Genomic DNA, 24,674 nt, shown 5'->3' on the forward strand with positions numbered 1-24,674 from the left:
TGTGATTCAGATAGAGCATGCAATTTTAAGAAACTTTAATTTACTCCTATTAATTTTTCTTCGTTCTCTTGCTATCTTTATTTGAAAAAAGAAGGCATCTAAGTTAAGGAGCCAGAATTTTTTTTTGGTTCAGAACCCTGGACGGTACTTGTTTATTGATGGGTGAATGTATCTACCAATCAGCAAGAACAACCCAGGGTGTTCACCAAAAATCTAAACTTAGTTACATTCTTGCTTTTAAAATAAAGATAACAAGAGAATGAAGAAAATGTGATAATAGGGGTAAATTAGAAAGTTGTTTAAAATTGCATGCTCTATCTGAATCATGAAAGAAAAATTTGGGGTCCAGTGTCCCTTTAACAGCTTTGCTGTGGTGTTCTTTGCCTCCTCCTGATGGCCAAGAGTGATATTCCCACTAGTAATTGAATGACGTTGTGGACTCTCCATATCTTAGGAAAGAAATACATATTTTAAAATGAGTTGCACATTGAGCACATACATATTTTCTATTATGAAGCCAGGGTTTTTTTTTTCCTTAAAGGGACAGTCTACTTGAAACTTTTTATTGTTAAAAAAAATGACAGATAATCACTTTATTACCAATTCCCCAGTTTTACATAACCAACATGGTTATATTAATATACTTTTTATCTCCGATTACCTTGTAACTAAGCCTCTGCAGACTGCCCGCTGAGTTCTTTTGACAGACTTGCATTTTAGCCAATCTATATGCCATATATTAACTAGCACTGTCTGGATGTGAAAAGTAAAGAAGATACGTTGAAATAAGAGGCAGTCTGTAGTGGCTTAGAAACAGGTGGTTTATGGGTTATAAAGTATATTAACCTTTTAATGCCGTTATGCCGTTCTATTCCGTCATAATTACACTGGGCTTTAAAGCTGTTATGACGTAATAGAATGTCATAGCTAACGGCTGTCCAGAAGCCTTCTGTGCTTCCAGGATTTGATCACGGTCTGGAGAGCGTTCCTAGGGTTGTAGGGACGCCCCCCAGACACGATCCAATAATTGAAATCTTGCGATTGTGTGCACGATCGCGTGGTTTCAATTTGTCTACATCGGAACAGTTGTTCCGATGTAGGCACTTTAGACCTGTCACGAAAGAGTTAATAATACAATGTTTGTTGTGCAAAGCTGGGAAATGGTGTTGTCTATCTTTTTTAAACAATAAAAAAAAAAACAAGAAGATTCTTCCTTTAAGTTTAAAAAGGGACATAAAACGGTCTTCAAATAAATTTGTCTGGAAAACATCAAAACAAGGAGAAATTCTGGACAGTCAAAAAAGACAAAAAAAAAAAAAAAAACACGCCATACCCTCCTGTTTAAGTGGTCTAAAAGTAACAAAAGCTTTATGAACAAGAGGCATCTTCCCCTTGAAGTTTTCAAACGGTGCCAAGTAATCATGCACTTGGTTTGCAACCAATGCAATGGAACTTTGGGAAAAACATAATTTATGTAAGAACTTACCTGATAAATTCATTTCTTTCATATTAACAAGAGTCCATGAGCTAGTGACGTATGGAATATACATTCCTACCAGGAGGGGCAAAGTTTCCCAAACCTTAAAATGCCTATAAATACACCCCTCACCACACCCACAAATCAGTTTAACGAATAGCCAAGAAGTGGGGTGATAAGAAAAAAAGTGCGAAGCATATAAAATAAGGAATTGGAATAATTGTGCTTTATACAAAAAAATCATAACCACCACAAAAAAGGGTGGGCCTCATGGACTCTTGTTAATATGAAAGAAATGAATTTATCAGGTAAGTTCTTACATAAATTATGTTTTCTTTCATGTAATTAACAAGAGTCCATGAGCTAGTGACGTATGGGATAATGACTACCCAAGATGTGGATCTTTCCACACAAGAGTCACTAGAGAGGGAGGGATAAAATAAAGACAGCCAATTCCTGCTGAAAATAATCCACACCCAAAATAAAGTTTAACGAAAAACATAAGCAGAAGATTCAAACTGAAACCGCTGCCTGAAGAACTTTTCTACCAAAAACTGCTTCAGAAGAAGAAAATACATCAAAATGGTAGAATTTAGTAAAAGTATGCAAAGAGGACCAAGTTGCTGCTTTGCAGATCTGGTCAACCGAAGCTTCATTCCTAAACGCCCAGGAAGTAGATACTGACCTAGTAGAATGAGCTGTAATTCTCTGAGGCGGAATTTTACCCGACTCAACATAGGCAAGATGAATTAAAGATTTCAACCAAGATGCCAAAGAAATGGCAGAAGCTTTCTGGCCTTTCCTAGAACCGGAAAAGATAACAAATAGACTAGAAGTCTTACGGAAAGATTTCGTAGCTTCAACATAATATTTCAAAGCTCTAACAACATCCAAAGAATGCAACGATTTCTCCTTAGAATTCTTAGGATTAGGACATAATGAAGGAACCACAATTTCTCTACTAATGTTGTTGGAATTCACAACTTTAGGTAAAAATTCAAAAGAAGTTCGCAACACCGCCTTATCCTGATGAAAAATCAGAAAAGGAGACTCACAAGAAAGAGCAGATAATTCAGAAACTCTTCTAGCAGAAGAGATGGCCAAAAGGAACAAAACTTTCCAAGAAAGTAATTTAATGTCCAATGAATGCATAGGTTCAAACGGAGGAGCTTGAAGAGCTCCCAGAACCAAATTCAAACTCCATGGAGGAGAAATTGACTTAATGACAGGTTTTATACGAACCAAAGCTTGTACAAAACAATGAATATCAGGAAGAATAGCAATCTTTCTGTGAAAAAGAACAGAAAGAGCGGAGATTTGTCCTTTCAAAGAACTTGCGGACAAACCCTTATCTAAACCATCCTGAAGAAACTGTAAAATTCTCGGTATTCTAAAAGAATGCCAAGAAAAATGATGAGAAAGACACCAAGAAATATAAGTCTTCCAGACTCTATAATATATCTCTCGAGATACAGATTTACGAGCCTGTAACATAGTATTAATCACGGAGTCAGAGAAACCTCTTTGACCAAGAATCAAGCGTTCAATCTCCATACCTTTAAATTTAAGGATTTCAGATCCGGATGGAAAAAAGGACCTTGCGACAGAAGGTCTGGTCTTAACGGAAGAGTCCATGGTTGGCAAGATGCCATCCGGACAAGATCCGCATACCAAAACCTGTGAGGCCATGCCGGAGCTATTAGCAGAACAAACGAGCATTCCCTCAGAATCTTGGAGATTACTCTTGGAAGAAGAACTAGAGGCGGAAAGATATAGGCAGGATGATACTTCCAAGGAAGTGATAATGCATCCACTGCCTCCGCCTGAGGATCCCGGGATCTGGACAGATACCTGGGAAGTTTCTTGTTTAGATGAGAGGCCATCAGATCTATCTCTGGGAGCCCCCACATTTGAACAATCTGAAGAAATACCTCTGGGTGAAGAGACCATTCGCCCGGATGCAACGTTTGGCGACTGAGATAATCCGCTTCCCAATTGTCTACACCTGGGATATGAACCGCAGAGATTAGACAGGAGCTGGATTCCGCCCAAACCAAAATTCGAGATACTTCTTTCATAGCCAGAGGACTGTGAGTCCCTCCTTGATGATTGATGTATGCCACAGTTGTGACATTGTCTGTCTGAAAACAAATGAACGATTCTCTCTTCAGAAGAGGCCAAAACTGAAGAGCTCTGAAAATTGCACGGAGTTCCAAAATATTGATCGGTAATCTCACCTCCTGAGATTCCCAAACTCCTTGTGCCGTCAGAGATCCCCACACAGCTCCCCAACCTGTGAGACTTGCATCTGTTGAAATTACAGTCCAGGTCGGAAGAACAAAAGAAGCCCCCTGAATTAAACGATGGTGATCTGTCCACCACGTTAGAGAGTGTCGAACAATCGGTTTTAAAGATATTAATTGATATATCTTCGTGTAATCCCTGCACCATTGGTTCAGCATACAGAGCTGAAGAGGTCGCATGTGAAAACGAGCAAAGGGGATCGCGTCCGATGCAGCAGTCATAAGACCTAGAATTTCCATGCATAAGGCTACCGAAGGGAATGATTGAGACTGAAGGTTTCGACAAGCTGTAATCAATTTTAGACGTCTCTTGTCTGTTAAAGACAGAGTCATGGACACTGAATCTATCTGGAAACCCAGAAAGGTTACCCTTGTTTGAGGAATCAAAGAACTTTTTGGTAAATTGATCCTCCAACCATGATCTTGAAGAAACAACACAAGTCGATTCGTATGAGACTCTGCTAAATGTAAAGACTGAGCAAGTACCAAGATATCGTCCAAATAAGGAAATACCACAATACCCTGTTCTCTGATTACAGACAGAAGGGCACCGAGAATCTTTGTGAAAATTCTTGGAGCTGTAGCAAGGCCAAACGGTAGAGCCACAAATTGGTAATGCTTGTCTAGAAAAGAGAATCTCAGGAACTGATAATGATCTGGATGAATCGGAATATGCAGATATGCATCCTGTAAATCTATTGTGGACATATAATTCCCTTGCTGAACAAAAGGCAATATAGTCCTTACAGTTACCATCTTGAACGTTGGTATCCTTACATAACGATTCAATAATTTTAGATCCAGAACTGGTCTGAAGGAATTCTCCTTCTTTGGTACAATGAAGAGATTTGAATAAAACCCCATCCCCTGTTCCGGAACTGGAACTGGCATAATTACTCCAGCCAACTCTAGATCTGAAACACAATTCAGAAATGCTTGAGCTTTCACTGGATTTACTGGGACACGGGAAAGAAAAAATCTCTTTGCAGGAGGTCTCATCTTGAAACCAATTCTGTACCCTTCTGAAACAATGTTCTGAATCCAAAGATTGTGAACAGAATTGATCCAAATTTCTTTGAAAAAACGTAACCTGCCCCCTACCAGCTGAACTGGAATGAGGGCCGTACCTTCATGTGAACTTAGAAGCAGGCTTTGCCTTTCTAGCAGGCTTGGATTTATTCCAGACTGGAGATGGTTTCCAAACTGAAACTGCTCCTGAGGACGAAGGATCAGGCTTTTGTTCTTTGTTGAAACGAAAGGAACGAAAACGATTGTTAGCCCTGTTTTTACCTTTAGATTTTTTATCCTGTGGTAAAAAAGTTCCTTTCCCACCAGTAACAGTTGAAATAATAGAATCCAACTGAGAACCAAATAATTTGTTTCCCTGGAAAGAAATGGAAAGTAGAGTTGATTTAGAAGCCATATCAGCATTCCAAGTCTTAAGCCATAAAGCTCTTCTGGCTAAGATAGCCAGAGACATAAACCTAACATCAACTCTAATAATATCAAAAATGGCATCACAGATAAAATTATTAGCATGCTGGAGAAGAATAATAATATCATGAGAATCACGATTTGTTACTTGTTGCGCTAGAGTTTCCAACCAAAAAGTTGAAGCTGCAGCAACATCAGCCAATGATATAGCAGGTCTAAGAAGATTACCTGAACACAGATAAGCTTTTCTTAGAAAAGATTCAATTTTTCTATCTAAAGGATCCTTAAACGAGGTACCATCTGACGTAGGAATGGTAGTACGTTTAGCAAGGGTAGAAATAGCCCCATCAACTTTAGGGATTTTGTCCCAAAATTCTAACCTGTCAGGCGGAACAGGATATAATTGCTTAAAACGTTTAGAAGGAGTAAATGAATTACCCAATTTATCCCATTCTTTGGAAATTACTGCAGAAATAGCATTAGGAACAGGAAAAACTTCTGGAATAACCGCAGGAGCTTTAAAAACCTTATCCAAACGTATAGAATTAGTATCAAGAGGACTAGAATCCTCTATTTCTAAAGCAATTAGTACTTCTTTAAGTAAAGAGCGAATAAATTCCATCTTAAATAAATATGAAGATTTATCAGCATCAATCTCTGAGATAGAATCCTCTGAACCAGAAGAGTCCAAAGAATCAGAATGATGGTGTTCATTTAAAAATTCATCTGTAGAGAGAGAAGATTTAAAAGACTTTTTACGTTTACTAGAAGGAGAAATAACAGACAAAGCCTTCTTTATAGATTCAGAAACAAAATCTCTTATGTTATCAGGAACATTCTGCACCTTAGATGTTGAGGGAACTGCAACAGGCAATGGTACATTACTAAAGGAAATATTATCTGCTTTAACAAGTTTGTCATGACAATTATTACAAACAACAGCTGGAGGAATAGCTACCAAAAGTTTACAGCAGATACACTTAGCTTTGGTAGATCCAGCAGGCAGTGATTTTCCTGTAGTATCTTCTGGCTCAGATGCAACGTGAGACATCTTGCAATATGTAAGAGAAAAAACAACATATAAAGCAAAATAGATCAAATTCCTTATAAGACAGTTTCAGGAATGGGAAAGAATGCCAAATATCAAGCTTCTAGCAACCAGAAGCAAATGAAAAATGAGACTGAAATAATGTGGAGACAAAAGCGACGCCCATATTTTTTAGCGCCAAATAAGACGCCCACATTATTTGGCGCCTAAATGCTTTTGGCGCCAAAAATGACGCCACATCCGGAACGCCGACATTTTTGGCGCAAAATAACGTCAAAAAATGACGCAACTTCCGGCGACACGTATGACGCCGGAAACGGAAAAGAATTTTTGCGCCAAAAAAGTCCGCGCCAAGAATGACGCAATAAAATGAAGCATTTTCAGCCCCCGCGAGCCTAACAGCCCACAGGGAAAAAAGTCAAATTTTTGAGGTAAGAAAAATATGATAATTCAATGCATAATCCCAAATATGAAACTGACTGTCTGAAAATAAGGAAAGTTGAACATTCTGAGTCAAGGCAAATAAATGTTTGAATACATATATTTAGAACTTTATAAATAAAGTGCCCAACCATAGCTTAGAGTGTCACAGAAAATAAGACTTACTTACCCCAGGACACTCATCTGCATGTTTGTAGAAAGCCAAACCAGTACTGAAACGAGAATCAGTAGAGGTAATGGTAAATATAAGAGTATATCGTCGATCTGAAAAGGGAGGTAAGAGATGAATCTCTACGACCGATAACAGAGAACCTTATGAAATAGACCCCGTAGAAGGAGATCACTGCATTCAATAGGCAATACTCTCTTCACATCCCTCTGACATTCACTGCACGCTGAGAGGAAAACCGGGCTCCAACTTGCTGCGGAGCGCATATCAACGTAGAATCTAGCACAAACTTACTTCACCACCTCCCTTGGAGGCAAAGTTTGTAAAACTGATTTGTGGGTGTGGTGAGGGGTGTATTTATAGGCATTTTAAGGTTTGGGAAACTTTGCCCCTCCTGGTAGGAATGTATATTCCATACGTCACTAGCTCATGGACTCTTGTTAATTACATGAAAGAAAGGGGTATCAATATATTAAAAAGTATTCTAAATTGTATGTTAACAACTTGAAAGTTCTGTAAATATGCTAAACACCATAAATAATTTATGGACCCCTTTGAGAGATTATCAGACGTTTCATGTCTGAAGCTGACCAACAGACACATGCACATCCCATAACTACATTTTCATGCAAAGGGTAAAAACAAGCAAGGTGGAGCTAAATATTCAGGTGTCTAATACAGGGATCAAAATGCAATGGAGTAAGTTCAGGTAAGTGATTAGAATTCTGCTGCATGCAGCATAGTGGAGCTTTAAATACCATACCTGAGGGGTGATCCGATGAGTGATGCAGGAGGAGTAGGATTACTCCCAGCATTGTGCCGGCGCCGTACTGCCTGGCGCCTAAATGTGCTGCGTTCACGGCGAAATGTTACAGTCTCCTCACTGGTGTGTGCTGCAGCAGCAAGACAGAGACTTTAGGTGAAACAACTGCTAGTGTAGTAAGCCTTTTAGCAAAGCTTTTCACGCATTATATTTATTATGTAAATAGTCTGTTCTTTCTAATGAAGCAGACATTTTGCCATTATAAGATTTTTTTTCTAGATTGACTTGTCCTCAATACAAAATATATATTTTATATTACCTATAAAAAACAGATGTTTTGCTCTTTGTAAATATATGTTGTGCAAACAAAATTGTCCAGATAAGAACAAAAGCATATAGTTATGTTCCCCAAGAATCCTAAAATCCATTTAAAACTTACGTTACAAGAAGCTTAATTATGTAATCAATTAACTTTGTTTGTAATTGCCCCATAAGGAGAGTCATGTCGAGTCAAGGCTGTGACCCAAATAGAGTTGTCAATCAACAATGAACACAATTCAAGGACTATAATTCTGGAAATACATAAATACAAATATGGACTTTTAAATGAACATAAAACTCAAATTGAAATGCACCACAATCCATTTAAATTTTTTTAAAAAGGCATTTGTCCAACACACATGAAACCGCAAAAATTCCGTCAAATGTATGTTTTAGTAATAATTTATAGTGCATGGAGTATATAAACATACCGCTTGCAACCTCAAACATTGCATCTGCCCAAAGATGCAATAAATGCTCTCCGAGCAGTAAGTTAATTTAGGTGCACAAGGCATATATATATATATATATATATATATATATATATATATATATATATATATATATATATATATATATATATATATATATATATATATATATATATATTTATTATAGCTTTTACTTTTGATTGAGCATAACAGAAACATAGCTTTCACAATAAGCATTTTTTGTTCTAATATATCTATATTGCAAAAATGCTTCTATCCCAAAATTCACATTTTGATTTAATTCTGTTTTATGTCCCCTTAAACTTCCTGATAACATTTTATTTCATGATTCAGATAGAGCATACAACTTTTAAACAATTTTCCAAATTACCTCTTATCAAATTTGCTTCATTCTCTTGTAATCCTTTGTTGAAGGAGAAGCAATGCACTACTCGGAACCATCTGAAATCATCTGGTGAGCCAATAACAAGAGAAAATGTGTGTAGTCAAAAAAGCCTCAGCACTGCTGTTGCTGAGAATATGTACATATGCTTTCAACAAAAGGATACCAAGAGACCAAAGCAAAATTGATAATACAAGTACAATTAAGTTCATTAAAATTGCATGCTCTATCTGAATAAATGTTTCATTTTACTTTACTAAACATCTTGCAATTAAGTCATTATGTTATCTTTCTATAGAATGACATCAGCCATGTTAAAGCATGACCAATTTGCCTTCTTTAGACAGACCAATCTGAACTTTTCACTGGAGTAGACGGCCATTATATTAGCAAAACTACATTGCTTTGAAGATGGTTTACAGATCTATCCAATTAGGAAAATATACGTAGCAGGGTTAATACTAGAAAGCTCAATTTTTGAGAGGGCAAATAAATATATATATAGCTAAGCTGTAATGCTACACAATTATAAACATCTTGTCACTGTAATATAAAAGGTTTGTTGATCATTAATATTATATAATCAACTGTAAAGTTCTTTGTGTATATAACAAAACAAAATAAAAATAAAAAAAGAACACAACCAAGTATCTAAGTTTAAAAGGGACTCCCAAAAAATGTTATTTTCAGGATTCAGAAAAATACAATTTAAAAAAAAATTCCAATTTACTTTTATGGTCAAATTTGCTTCGATTTCAAGATATTCACACGTCTGGCGCAATACATGACAGGAAATAGTGCTGCCATCTAGTGATCTTGCTAATGTATAACATTGTTGAAAAACTGCTGCTTTATAGTTCTGCAGACACGTGCACACTCCTGAGCTTACCTTCCTGCTTTTCAACAGAGAATAACAAGAAAATAAAAAAAAATTTGACAAAAGTAGCAAATTGGAAAGTTGTTTAAAATTGTATGTTCTATCTGAAACATGAAAGCAAATCTTGGGGTTTTATGCAACGTTAAATAGTATAAAAATAAAAAACACTACATGGCATAATAAATACGCAGCCAATAAGATCCTGGTCCCTACATCCCAGCTTACTGCAGGATACACTTGACACAAAGGTTGCAACAAAGCATTGAATAATTTATTACTTTGAATGAAGGGACAACATCCAACCCAATGTACCTTTGGGATTCTCTTAAAGCATACATTAGGGGGATATTAAAGGGACATTCCAGCCAAAATTGGAATCCACATTGATGCACTTCAGTTTTGAATAGAAGCATTTTTGTAATATACATGTATTAGCAAAAGTTATAGCTGTTTCAAAAGTGTATTTAAGTATGCGCCGTGCACCAGCATTTTAAACAGCACTTGCTAAGAGAGCCTAAGGTGCTGGTACCATCTGGTAAAGACTCAGTTTGTTAGTTGCTGACATGATACAAGCACCACTGGTGCTCTGAGCAGCTGCACTATTTATAATATTGGTGCACTGAGAATATCTTATTATGCTTCACATGCACGTGCAGAGAAAAATGCGAACAGTAAAACAGTGAAAACGTTTTCTAGAAGCATTTTTGCCAGTACATGCATATTGTAAATATGTTTCTATTCAAAGATGTTGTAAGATTTTAATGAGTATATAAATGGTGTCCATATTGTTATAGAGAAGGTTAGTGTGTTCTTATGACTATTTTAAACTCAGGCCTGGTATAATGCTGACCTAGTTAGTAAGCATATAACATATGGATATGGGAGTGACAAGTATTGCAAAGGGCTTCAAATAACTCACAATACCTAGTTTGGAACATAGCCAAAAGTGTATTATCAGCAGTTTTAAAGGGTATAAGATTCAGGGAGAAATAATGGTAGACAGAGTTCATCTTTGGAAGGGAAAACACCAACAAGCTATAGCCGGGACTCCTACAGGAAACAAACGGGGCAATATTCATTTATGTATTATTTCTCTGTTAAATTGTTTTTATGTGTTTAACCTTGTAAACAGTAACATGTAATCTTGTTATTTATCTGTTCTTTAATAAATGTGTGATGGTTTAAATAGTTGAAGGTAGTATGGTTGTCTGTTTCTGGAGGGTTTTAAATATATACAGTACGGTATATGAAATTCGTTTGCACAGGGCCCATTATTGATATATGTATATATTAATTTTGCGACGTGGACAGCTTTTAACATAAGATCCTTTTGTTAGTTTAGAGTAATTTCTTACAATGTAATTCAACTATGTGTATTTATATTTTGACTGGAATGTCCCTTTAATATCAGAGGCAAGTAAAGCCAGAAAGGTAAAACAGGCCAAAATGGTAAATTTAAGAATGGAAATACAAACTATTAGGGAAAAATTTCTCCGAAACCCTAGACAATCATTAAGGAACAAATTAAAGGAAAAAAATGAGAAACTTAACCAGCTTATGAATGTAGAAGCCATAAATTCAATTAAAGCAATTGACGCCCAATACTATTTGTACAGCAACAAACATGATAAAATGCTGGCTAATAAGCTAAAAGATGTCACTAGGACTACCACAGTACCTAGGATACAACTCCCCAACGGCACACACACTAATGATCCCCAACAAATAGCGAATATTTTTGCAGATTACTACACCTCATTGTACAATCTAACTCCCCAAATATAAACCAAGGTAAGATTGAAGAACTAGATACATTTCTGGAAAATAGCACTCTTACCTTGATCTCAGATGAAGAACTGAGTAAATTAAATGCTCCAGTAACAGTGCAGGAGGTAGTGAGTTATTAAGGAAAGTGACAGTTATTAAGGAACTTAAGAGATGTAAAGCCCCAGGACCACATGGCTTCGCAGGCTTCTTCTATAAAGATTTACAGAAAGCTTTAAAACCGAAGCTAGTTAAACTCTTTAATTATATTCTGGAGGGTAAAAAGATACCTCCTGGTATGATATTGGCCAGGATCTCAGTAATACCAAAGCCAGGCAAAAAATGACAATATTGTAAAAATTATCGACCAATATCACTCATTAACCAAGACCTTAAACTTTTCACAAAAATATTGGCAAATCGGTTATCAATCCCAATTATGAAATTAGTTAATTCAGATCAAGTTGGATTCATCAAGCAACGAGAGGCTCCAGACAATATTCGTAAAATAATAGACCTCATCAATTGGGCTTTTGTTGGGGGAGTGCCTTCTCTGTTTCTTTCACTGGACGCAGAGAAGGCATTTGATGGGGTTAATTGGGATTACATGCATGCTATTCTACTTAAATTTGGCATCAAAGGAGCCTTCCATGACGCATTGAAATCTATATACACAACACCTGAGGCCTTTGTGAGACTGTCTGGATACCAATCCAATCCCATACAAATTAGGAATGGCACTAGACAGGGGTGCCCTCTGTCGCCCCTGTTCTTTGCCTTATGCATAGAACCCCTAGCGGTGAAAATTTGTGACAACGAGGATATATCAGGGATACCAGTAGGTTCAAAAACATAAAATCTCACTTTTCACAGAGATGTGATCCTTTCTCTAACGAAACCATTACTATCACTCCCACCACTGTACGCTATATTGCAGGACTTTATCAAACTATCTGCATAAAAAGTAAATGAAGAGAAATGCGAAGCACTCAGTGTACTAATCCCCCCACACACTAAAAAATTACTTGAAATAAACTTCAATTTCTCCTGGCCAAAGAAATCGCTGAGATATCTAGGCATAAACTAAACACCAAATGTAAAACACCTTTTTCAGGCAAATTATGTCCCCCTGTTTGCTAAACTCAGAAAGCTTATGATGAAATGGACTAACTATAAGATTTCCTTATATGGCAGAATCATAACCACTAAAATGACAATCCGACCAAAACTGCTATATCTCTTTCGGTCCCTCCCAGTTTCCGTTCCAATTTCGGAACTTTACAAATTGAAAAAAACATTTCAAATTTCATTTGGCAGGGAAAGAGAGGAAGAATAAAAATATCATGCTCGCACACAGAAGCAGAGGAGGGGTGGGGGTTCCACACTTGATCAGATATTACCATGCAGCCAGATTAGCGCAAACAACCCATTGGTATAGAGAGGAAAACTTGACACAATGGGTACAACTTGAGACTGATTTGCTGAAGGTTGAACAAATGTATAGAATATTGTGGTCACCAAAACACAGACCTCCATAGGGGAAAAAATTCTCAGCAATATCACACACCATATGTGTTTGGGATACACTGACCAATAAATATCCACTGATTAGCGAAAGATCTAAGGTAACTCCTTTAGTACCTCTTCACACCAACATTACAGAACAGGTCCAAAGAAAATGGGCAAACAAGGGGCTATACAGAATCGCAGACATTCTAAGGAATAGTGGAATTATCACATACACACAGTATCAAGAGTTAGGAGTAGAAGAACAAAATTCGTGGTACCATTATCTGCAGTTGAAATCAAGAGCTCTAGAAATATTAGGGATGAAAGCACCTCCAGCTAACACCCAATTCGAAATTCTATGCTTAGCTAAATCTCCTGTGAAGGGCTTGATATCCAAACTATACTTAATTCTAGGTAACATACACGCAAATGATAAAACATCAGTGATGCTCAGATGGGAGAGAGAATTAGGCAAAACCTGGGACTTTGAAGATTGGGTAGAAAATCTACACAGAGGCTCTTCTTTCACAGCAAATGCATTACTAAAAGAAAATTACTTAAAAGTGGTTTTCGGCTGTATTATCCTACCAGATTTGGTGGGTCCACTGAACCCCAAACCAGACTATGCTACAGGGGATGTGGGGAGATAGGTTCCTACAAACATATGTGGTGGGATTGTCCAGGGGTGCAGGAAGTTTGGGTACACATAACATTCTTGAGCACAATCCTCAACAAAAGTATTACACTCACTCGCGAACAGGCACTTCTTCATTTCCCAGTCCCAGGGGTGCTACAGAAAAATTCCAAGCTGATCAATATGATCTACACCGTAACTAGAATAGGAATTGCAAGATATTGGAGGATGAATCCACCAAAAATGGAATACATATTGAAACAAATTGAGCATCACTATTATATGAATAGTGCAACCGCAACAATCTTAAACTACAAAGACAGATTCCTGGATCAATGGGAACCATATATTATGTACCATGAGGCCAAACAGCAGAGATTGGACCAGAGGGCTGAGATACAGAGGTAGAGAAATAACTGCATGCATTAGTTGGACCCATGGAAAGGGCATGATAATTGATATATGTGACTTTCTATTGTGGTGCTCCTTTTTGTACTGTGATATCTGTAATTGTCATTATTGATAACCCTAGAGAGGCATTGTTAGTTGATAAAATAATAAACTGAAAGTGTTGATTAGAAAACTTGTAAAAGAACAATAAAAATATTTTATTTTTTCTATTTTAAATTTTTATTGAAGATTTCAAAAGTACAATAACAAAACATCACTCAATTTCAGAAAATGAAAGACAAACAATTGCACAGTGCCATATTCAATAGTTACAAGATTATCCATCACTCTTCCTAATGATAAATGTTTAAAGTTAATGTATATGGTCAGCAGTAGGCAATGGATGTGGTGAGATATACTATATTTCCTATATGAGCAGTGCATTATCATATGTATTGTTTTGAAGCGGGGGGGAAATAGAAAGAAGAAAAGAAGTTGGGGGGGAAGGGGGATATTGGGGGAGGGGAATTTTTTTTTTTAAATAAAATATATTGAAATGACAATATTAGTAACACTGTACACACTAGACTCCACTTGTATACCCTGGTTCCCTCTATCCAGGGGGGGTAGTGAAAGAGTTATCTTAACCTTTTGGGGCGTTCCCCATCGGGGGCTTATGATTATCCCATGTCTCTGATAGCAAGTGGTATAGGTCCAATTTGTTCGTCTTCATAAAGTAGTATCGCTCTAACACAATTAGGTCCGACACTCGTGCTCGCCAGTCATCTATAGTTTGGGGGGGGGGGGTTATTGATTTCCAGCCTTTTGGGATTAGCATCTTTGCTCCATTAATCATCAACAAGAGCAATGCCCTTGATGCCTTGTTTTGAAGTTTGGGGTGGCCTTGGAACATCAGAGTGCACATTTGGTGAGGTAGGGTAGTTTCTATTATGTCTGAGATTGCTGAGAACACAGCCTCCCAGTAAGGTTTTATCACTGGGCAGGTCCACCAGATGTGGTACATGGTCCCGTCCTGACCACAACCCCTCCAGCACAAGTCAGATCTGTGGGTTAGCTCTATGTAGTCTTGCAGGGGTAAGATACCACCTACTCAACATCTTAAAGTGCATTTCATAAAAAATATTTTAACATAAAAATAAAACACTAAAATGCATTAAAATTATCTTTAAAGGGATACTAAACCCACGTTTGTTCTTTCATTAGTCAGATAGAGAATGTAACTTTCTAATTTACTCCTATTATCAATTTTTCTTCATTCTCTTGCTATCTTTAGTTGAAAAAGAAGGAATCTAAGCTAAGGAGCCAGCCCATTTTTTGTTCAGCACCCTGGATAGCACTTGCTGATTGGTGGCTTCATTTAGCCACCAATCAGCAAGCGCAACCCAGGTGCTGAACCCAAAGATACCCAAAGATAGCAATAGAACGAATACAAAATATAATGGCAGTAAATTAGAACGTTGCTTAAAATTGCATTCTCCATCTGAATCATGAAAGAAAAAATGTGTGCTTAGTATCCCTTTAGGGCATATCCAAGTCATTGGAAAAAGCCTAAATATCATTGGTTAAACTACATAAATAACTAACAAGCTAGGAGGTTTTATTGCAGAAACAGTCAATGGTGAAGATATTTTTAATCAGCTTTCCAACAAAAAGGGTTGCCAGTTGTCTTCCATAGGGGACTGGGCATGGGTGGTAGATCAGGTAAAACAATGCAAGTGCAAAAGCTCTTACTTGGGCCCTACCATTAATCCCATCATGTATATATTTCACATCTGAGAAGTAATTTTATCCCCTTGCTTCAGGAACAAACACATGTAGTAGAGATTTGACACTTATGGGGTTTTAAAAAACTTAAATTTATGCTTACCTGATAATTTTCTTTTCTTCTAGCGGGGAGAGTCCAAAGCTGCATTCGTTACTTTTGGGAATTCAGAACCTGGCCACCAGGAGGCGGCAGACACCCCAGCCAAAGGCTTAAATACGTTCCCCACTTCCCTCATCCCCAAATCATTCTGCTGAGGGAACAAGGAACAGTAGGAGAAATATCAGGTGAAAAAAAGGTGCCAGAAGAACAACTAAAACACATCCGCCCCCATAAAAACGGGGTGGTGAGCTGTGGACTCTCCCTGTCAGAAGAAAATAAATTATCAGGTAAGCATAATTTAAGTTTTTCTTCTTAAAACAGGGAGAGTCCACAGCTGCATTCAATATTTTTGGGAAAACAGTACCCAAGCTATAGAGGACACTGAATGCAAAAAAGTGCAGGTAAACAAGGCGGCCCATTCGAAGGGCACCACATCCTGAAATTACCCCAACCAAACAACAACTGCTGCACCGAGCAGAACAAAAAAGGACTGAAAGGACTAAGTAACTGCCCAACAGTTAAATCCAGCAAGCCCAGATAGAGACCGCTCAAAAGTACTAGAGTCCACCGAGCACAAGGCCCCCGAAGAGACAAGTCCCGATGGTTTCAAGGCTGTACCGATTCCATATATTCTCACAGAAGGGAAAAGGAAAAAAATATTTAACAAGAGATCTACAATCTCAGCAACTAGGGTAAAAAAGGAACCCCAGCAAAATCGAGCGCAACCGCAGGTCACAGCAAGACAAAGAAAAATAAACAGAGAAACTCCAACAATCTACCAGAATTAAGATGGGGGAAAAAACTACCCCAATCTGGAGAAAGTCCAAAAGGATCAAGATTCGATCCAAGACAACCCCGAAAATGGAGCAGAACCCTTAACTCACACAGAGTGCAGTCTGCACTCATGAAAGAGCTATCGTGGAATAAGCAGATGTACCCCTGAACCCCCAACAATTAGCAGCCTAAGCACTTACTGTGCTCCAGATGGAGCTCCCGGCTCCCACTCTGCCACACAAGACTAGTAGACATCAGTCACGAACACTAGCCTATCAAGTTAGAAACTGCACCAGGAGATTCCCACAAAGGGAACCCTCCGGAAGTGCAGGAACTCACTCCCTTACAAAAACCGGGAAGCAGAAAGAACATGCTGAGAAAAAAACACTCCTCTAATCTCCCCTTCTATAGAGATCACAAGATCTGGAGAAGAACATGGTCAAACACTCAACCGATCCATAGGCCTCAAGCCGAAAAAGGTAAACTGAGCCCACAGCTGGGTTTAAACCAACAACTCAAGTTGCAAAGCACCCAAAAACCCACCATTAGGTTGCATGGGCTACTTCCTCGAGACAAAGGCCCAGCACCAAAAACACCTGGCATGTCCGAAGATAAGGAACTAAATAAATCCCTGTATTACCCAGAACTAAAAAGAGAACTAACCATTAACAAAAAAGGTAGGCAAACCCTGACCATATGTAACAAGCTTGGCATGCTAACCCCAAGCCGGAACATAACGTAGTACGATTTCGGGTTCCAGAACCCATAGCCAGATTCCTTCCCTACAGGAAGGTGAACTCCCAGACATAGGGAGGCCACACACTGACACAACTGTGAGAACACAATACCAGAATCCACCTCAACATGACTGTGCCACAAGGTCGAGGGACCCCCCTCCGAGCATTAGACAGACACCATGGTATAACCTTAAGGGGAGGGAAATGAAAAGGACACCTGCTCACCCACCCACCGGTACGGAGCATAAGTCATCGAACAGACGGCGAAGCAGAACTAACTGAAAGGGCACCCTCCGGCTGTAAGAGTCGGTCCAGGAGCCAAACAGACAGCCAAGCGAGCCCACCTATAAAGTGGAGCGGCTGGAATAAGAGATCAATCTCCCGCTTGCTAGGCAGTTAACAAGCCATCAAGCCCTTCTCAAGTCTCCGCCCGAAGGAGCAAGCGGATGATTCATCTTAAGGGCTGAATCACTCTGATCCAACTAGAAGGTCCGGCCAGATATCCTAGGCTTGACCAAACAACCGGGCACTTGGAAAACTGAATACCTCATACGGAGAACCCTAGAATATGCCAGCACAGCTCATCCAAAGGCCCTAGAGCACTGGACATGCACTAAGCATCCCAGAGACAGAAAAGATACTTTTCCAAAATTTGAGGGACAAGATCCTCCAGACCGACAGCTAAGAAGCTTCCAATAAAAAGCACACTTCTGCAACAGAGGCGGCAAACCAGAAACAATCCATCTGGGTCCACCTCCCTGTAACCCCCCAGGACCAAGGGACAACAGGATGACGAGCATCGATATCCCAAAACTAACAAATTATATGATGTAAGAAAGGGAAGCTCCATGATCACCCCAGAGATCAACACATTCTCTATAATCCCTAAAAACATGGAAGCAGATGAGAAGCAGTATGAGGAAGGAAGGCGGACAAAAGTGCCCGATCCTCCAAAAGCAATGACCAACCAACCATCCCCCGCAAGGGAAAGAAGACACCTCGCTCCCTATGAAGAGGTACCGAGGTCAAGAATCTCAAAAGAGTAAATCAATAACATCATACCATAGGATGGATAAAAAAATAAAAAAAACCTGGTACTCCACGTTAAGGAGATGTCTAAAACTCCAGCCAGAATGAAAATGGAGAGAACGAGCCTTCAGAGTGCTTCATAGCAGGATCCTTCCAGGCCCCACAAACGGAACAGGACCAAGAGCACTGAATAAACCCCTTGATGCTCCACCCAAAGAGAAACAACGAGAACCAGCCTGACGTCAAACAACAAGGCCTCCTCTCTTAGCCCCGTCAAGAGACGAGTCTTAAAAGGAAAAAATTAAACTCTCCTGGAGTTCCCCTCCCTGACAATCCCTATTCTCAGGGAATATATTGTGCTGAAGGAGGAACCCAAGCATAATAAAACTCTCCCCCCAAGCAGGTCAGCCAGATATCCCAGCACCACGTGGATGGTATAGACACTTAAAGGGACACTGAACTCAATTTTTTTCTTTTGTGATTAAAATAGAGCATGCAATTTTAAGCAACTTTCTAATTTACTCCTATTATCATTTTTTTTTCGTTCTCTTGCTATCTTTATTTGAAAAAGAAGGCATCTAAGCTTTTTTTTGGATCAGTACTCTGGACAGCACATTTTTATTGGTGGATGAATTTATCCATCGATCAGCAACCCAGGTTGTTCACCAAAAATGGGCCGGCATCTAAACTTACATTCTTGCATTTCAAATAAAGATACCAAGAGAATGAAGACAATTTGATAATAGGAGTAAATTAGAAAGTTGCTTAAAATGTCATGCTCTATCTGAATCACGATAGAAAAAATGTGGGTTCAGTGTCCCTTTAAGGAACCAGCACCCGACCAGGACCAGCCTGCTACAGAGGGCATTCCGGAACTGAACCAGGTCACAGAAATTTTGAAACCCTACAGGGGATCGATAAAACTTAAGACTATGTAAATAAAATCTTAACATACAACTTCCGCAGAAGTTTCCAAGCGAACACAAAAATCGCTAGTATCGAATTCCAGAGACAAAATGCTTCCCAACGGAGAAAGTATAACAAACATGAGCTTCCAAAAAAAAAAAAAAATACATCCTAACCGGATCAATGTAAAAGAGGGCAAAACTCTCAGGTGAACGCCCAAGAAAAATGGTTACACTGACAGGGCCAGCCCGTCAGAGATCCCATTCTCCCGAAGCTCAGAATTGGAATAAGATACTCCAAAGAAAAAGATAAATCGGAGACAAGGAGATTAACTTCATCCCCCCACGTCTAACCCAGCTTGCTGTCCGGAGCAGAAGACCGAGGACCTCTCAACCCCTTCAGGCTGGGACCCTCCAGCACTGCCAAAACATGTCGAAGCAGGACACGAAGGTGCACCAGCCTATAACGAAAAGCAAGACTTACCTCCCCCGGGGGAACTGACCCCGACCCGAGGATTGGGCCCCTGAAGACTTAGAGGCAACCGCTTCCCCAGAGGGCTGATCTGACCCAGACGATCCCTCGCCTGATGAGCCCTGGTTCACCGAACATGGACAGAATCTCACTAACGTCTTCCTCCCTGGAAGATGTAAATGCGCCAATGCCAAAGAAATGGCCATGCGGAACCGTGCCGTAACCTCTGGAGGAAACAAGCCGCCTTCCGGAGAAGGGGTAATGGCATTAGGGACACATGCTTGCATAGCCAAAGAAGGATCTACAGTACTCGCCACACGGGATATGGAGCCCCAAGGGGCGGATGGCTCGGTGGACACTAAGTTTCAGAAAAAATGTATAACAGGAGCACCAAGTATATGGATAAAAAATCAAACTTTATTTAGAACATAAAGGGTATCTTAACCCCTGGGTAAGAACATACAATTATAGTTAAACAGATGACAAAAAGGCTGACCGGTTTCGGCTGTTGCCTTACTCCTAGCCTGCTTAAAACTGTCTGTCAGTTCTCAGATTTAAAAACCATCATCTGTGATCCTATTGGTTCAAAAACCCCACACCCCTCATTGTAACTCCCTTCAGCTGGGATCAATTAACCCTCCTTGTCAACATAGCTGCACTAGTCTATTTAATCAATATTACAAAATTACAAAAAGAGTGAGTTCCTAACCTCCTATTTATCATTAGTACTCAATATTTAATAAGTGCCAAACAACGAACAATGACAAATGACAGAATCTATCAGTTGGGTCTATTCAACAATTATATTGCATCTATGTATAGAGAAACTGTCTCTGAGTTGAAACCGCTTGTATAAAGAGACATGTATAAACACGAGTACTGTGTGTTCTGGTATCTATCCTGTCTCTTTTAACAGCTCTCAGGTTTTTGGTATGCTTCTAGATCGTCTATGTTATAGTTAATAAAGTAGTGTATGTGCTAAGATTCCGTGTTTGTTTGTGATAGCTATTTACCATTAGGACCTGCTTCCTTAACCTCATTGGATGGTAACCGTATGTGTTGGCCAATCCGGTGCGGTCTACCAAATCCCAATGCTTTGCAGGGAGTCATGTGTGTAGCTATTGGTCCCTACCTACTGAGTCCTGATTGGTCGAATATCGTATGTGTACACCAATCAAAAATGTAGCCTATCGCGTCACACCTCGCTGTCAGTCACCGCTCTCCTGTGCTGTCACTGCTAAATGTCCATTACTTGTGTACAATGGGACAATTCCATGCAATGCGAGAGCGTGCTTTGCCTGCCAAACCTGTTTTAAAGAGTAGCAACTCTGTTCTGTTTTCTCCCTTGTGAATCACATCCCGGTATAAACACATTAAACATTTATTTAGAGGGGCAGGTGTGTTGTACTCTAGCATTAAACTCATCTCCAGTAGATATCCCAAATAAGTAGTAAATTTTAAATTACTATTTAGATATATATAGCCTAAGTATATTCTGGTCTATTGTGCCCAGCATCAAAGGTTAATAAGCTGCTTGCTAAACTAACGAATATCACCTTTGTTATGATGTACACTTAGGTACCGCAATTCTAGTACACCCATAAATACACATTATAAAGTGCCAAGTGTATTTATGCTCTAACTATGTGTTTGATAGTAGTAAAATTCCTCAATAGGGCAGGGCTCCCATAATGATCTAGAGAGGTTTGTAGAGGGACTTAACAACAACAATGTAGGCATTAGCTTTACGTCCGAGATACAAGAGCATTCAGTTAATTTTTTGGACATCTCACTAAAGGGAGAAGTAGGTCAGAAGATTACCACAGAGACATATCGGAAGCCAATTACAGGGAACTCTTTGCTGCACGCCGCAAGTTGTCACCCAAGGAGAGTGTTTAGGGGTGTAGCCAGAGGCCAGTTCATTCGCCTGAAAAGGAACTGTACTGATCAAAGTACATATGAGAAACAGGCCGATGAACTATCTGTTAGGCTCATGGAAAGAGGGTATCCAGGGTCAATAATTACAAAAGAGAGAAACGCTGTTACCAAAATTAACAGAATTGATCTTTTAAGACAGAAGAACACAAAATATATAAAAAGAACAAAAGGGACTGAGGACAGAAAAATCACATTCACGACAGAATATTCACAACAGTACACACAAATATGTCAGATCATTAGAAATAACTACCATCTGTTATCAGCAGATGATGCTCTAAAAGAGACAGTATCTGAGGGCATCAGATGTACATACAAAAGAAACAGAACAATAGGCAATATAATTGCACCTACAAGGTTGAGGAAGGAACAGACAGATGGGTCCTCCTGGCTGAGATTAAATGGGACCTATAGGTGCAATTATTTATCCTGCAAAGCTTGCGAGAAAGTCACTATAGGGGACTCCTTCAGCTCTCTAGTTACGGGGGAACACTTCCAGAAGAATTTATGTCTTAACTGCAGGTCGACCTTTGTAGTGTACTTGATTTCATGCACACACTGTGCCCTCCAGTATGTAGGCCTCACGACAAGGGAAGCCAGGGTACGAATAAAAGAGCATCTAGCGGATATCAAAGCAGGGGTACTCACAACGCCACTTATTAAACATTTTTCAATTACACACAATAAAGATAATTCATTCTTTTCCTGGACCATCATAGAGAAGGTACCAATCCAGATGAAAGGGGGGGACAGAACCCGCAAACTAGGCGAAAGGGAGGCCTTCTGGATCTTTCGCTTAAAAACAAGGATTCCAGACGGCCTCAATTCTGAATTTGACCTCATTAATTTTTGGTAGTGTACATTAGGAATAACACTCCATATATTTGGGGTATTTAGGTAACAATATGATTACTTTGTAAACCTGATTTTACCTATGTATTTATATATACATAGAGAGTAAACACCTAATATCAAAGCACTAATAAAACACAATAGACTCCAGGTGCTTGGTAGGAAGCAGTATATTCATGGTCTGACAGAAATACTAAGGTTAAATACATAGTTAGTGTAAGAACACCAAAGGCCCTTGGTAATTAGCAGCTCACTTTGAAGCCAAATGTAATGGACCAGAATAAATTTAGCTAAATACACCTAAAATAAGAAATAAGGGTTCACTACCTATTGAGGAATTTTACTACTATCAAACACATAGTTAGAGCATAAATACACTTGGCACTTTATAATGTGTATTTATGGGTGTACTAGAATTGCGGTACCTAAGTGTACATCATAACAAAGGTGATATTCGTTAGTTTAGCAAGCAGCTTATTAACCTTTGATGCTGGGCACAATAGACCAGAATATACTTAGGCTATATATATCTAAATAGTAATTTAAAATTTACTACTTATTTGGGATATCTACTGGAGATGAGTTTAATGCTAGAGTACAACACACCTGCCCCTCTAAATAAATGTTTAATGTGTTTATACCGGGATGTGATTCACAAGGGAGAAAACAGAACAGAGTTGCTACTCTTTAAAACAGGTTTGGCAGGCAAAGCACGCTCTCGCATTGCATGGAATTGTCCCATTGTACACAAGTAATGGACATTTAGCAGTGACAGCACAGGAGAGCGGTGACTGACAGCGAGGTGTGACGCGATAGGCTACATTTTTGATTGGTGTACACATACGATATTCGACCAATCAGGACTCAGTAGGTAGGGACCAATAGCTACACACATGACTCCCTGCAAAGCATTGGGATTTGGTAGACCGCACCGGATTGGCCAACACATACGGTTACCATCCAATGAGGTTAAGGAAGCAGGTCCTAATGGTAAATAGCTATCACAAACAAACACGGAATCTTAGCACATACACTACTTTATTAACTATAACATAGACGATCTAGAAGCATACCAAAAACCTGAGAGCTGTTAAAAGAGACAGGATAGATACCAGAACACACAGTACTCGTGTTTATACATGTCTCTTTATACAAGCGGTTTCAACTCAGAGACAGTTTCTCTATACATAGATGCAATATAATTGTTGAATAGACCCAACTGATAGATTCTGTCATTTGTCATTGTTCGTTGTTTGGCACTTATTAAATATTGAGTACTAATGATAAATAGGAGGTTAGGAACTCACTCTTTTTGTAATTTTGTAATATTGATTAAATAGACTAGTGCAGCTATGTTGACAAGGAGGGTTAATTGATCCCAGCTGAAGGGAGTTACAATGAGGGGTGTGGGGTTTTTGAACCAATAGGATCACAGATGATGGTTTTTAAATCTGAGAACTGACAGACAGTTTTAAGCAGGCTAGGAGTAAGGCAACAGCCGAAACCGGTCAGCCTTTTTGTCATCTGTTTAACTATAATTGTATGTTCTTACCCAGGGGTTAAGATACCCTTTATGTTCTAAATAAAGTTTGATTTTTTATCCATATACTTGGTGCTCCTGTTATACATTTTTTCTGATGCTTTGCTTATTACTTGGCCAAACAGTGAGCACAGGTTTTGGATATAAATTGCGGTAGGTGGGCTAGAGGCACACTGCACTGACTGTCTTTTCATCTAAGGGACATAGGTGAAGTCTTTCAGGGCCCTAAAAATGGAATAATGGGCAGAGAGTAATAATCCTGGAATACAAGACACAACTTTTCACACCAGTACTGGACTCAGCATCCTGATCTGAAAGAACACCACACCAAGGGATTGAAGAGTGGTGAGTCAAGCATTTTATTTTGTGTATATACGGATGTCTGGGAGTGGTCCCTTGTGAATGATATTAGTGTGGGGGTTGTTTTGGGGAACACCGCCACATTCTTTCCTTTACAAACAGTCTAAGTTGTGCAGTGGCCTTACAAGGAATTGGTTTCAGGACTATTTATACATTTCTTTATACAGTGCATACACCTTAACCACTTCCCCTATTGGATTTTGGACACTAAGTTCTCT

At 39.0% G+C, this 24,674-nt stretch overlaps 1 protein-coding gene across 1 annotated transcript in view; it reads right to left on the reverse strand.

The window, feature by feature from the left end:
- Positions 1-24,674, reverse strand: part of PCNX1 (pecanex 1) — a gene marked incomplete in the record, with an annotated part of 752,914 nt that overhangs the window by 561,480 nt on the left and 166,760 nt on the right. Inside the window, 2 exon segments of the mRNA XM_053711389.1 lie at positions 7,636-7,765; positions 8,779-8,859. Of these exon segments, the coding sequence (XP_053567364.1) occupies positions 7,636-7,765; positions 8,779-8,859 (211 nt within the window).

Source organism: Bombina bombina, chromosome 1 (assembly GCF_027579735.1).
Source record: "Bombina bombina isolate aBomBom1 chromosome 1, aBomBom1.pri, whole genome shotgun sequence".
Taxonomy (NCBI): Eukaryota; Metazoa; Chordata; class Amphibia; order Anura; family Bombinatoridae; genus Bombina; species Bombina bombina.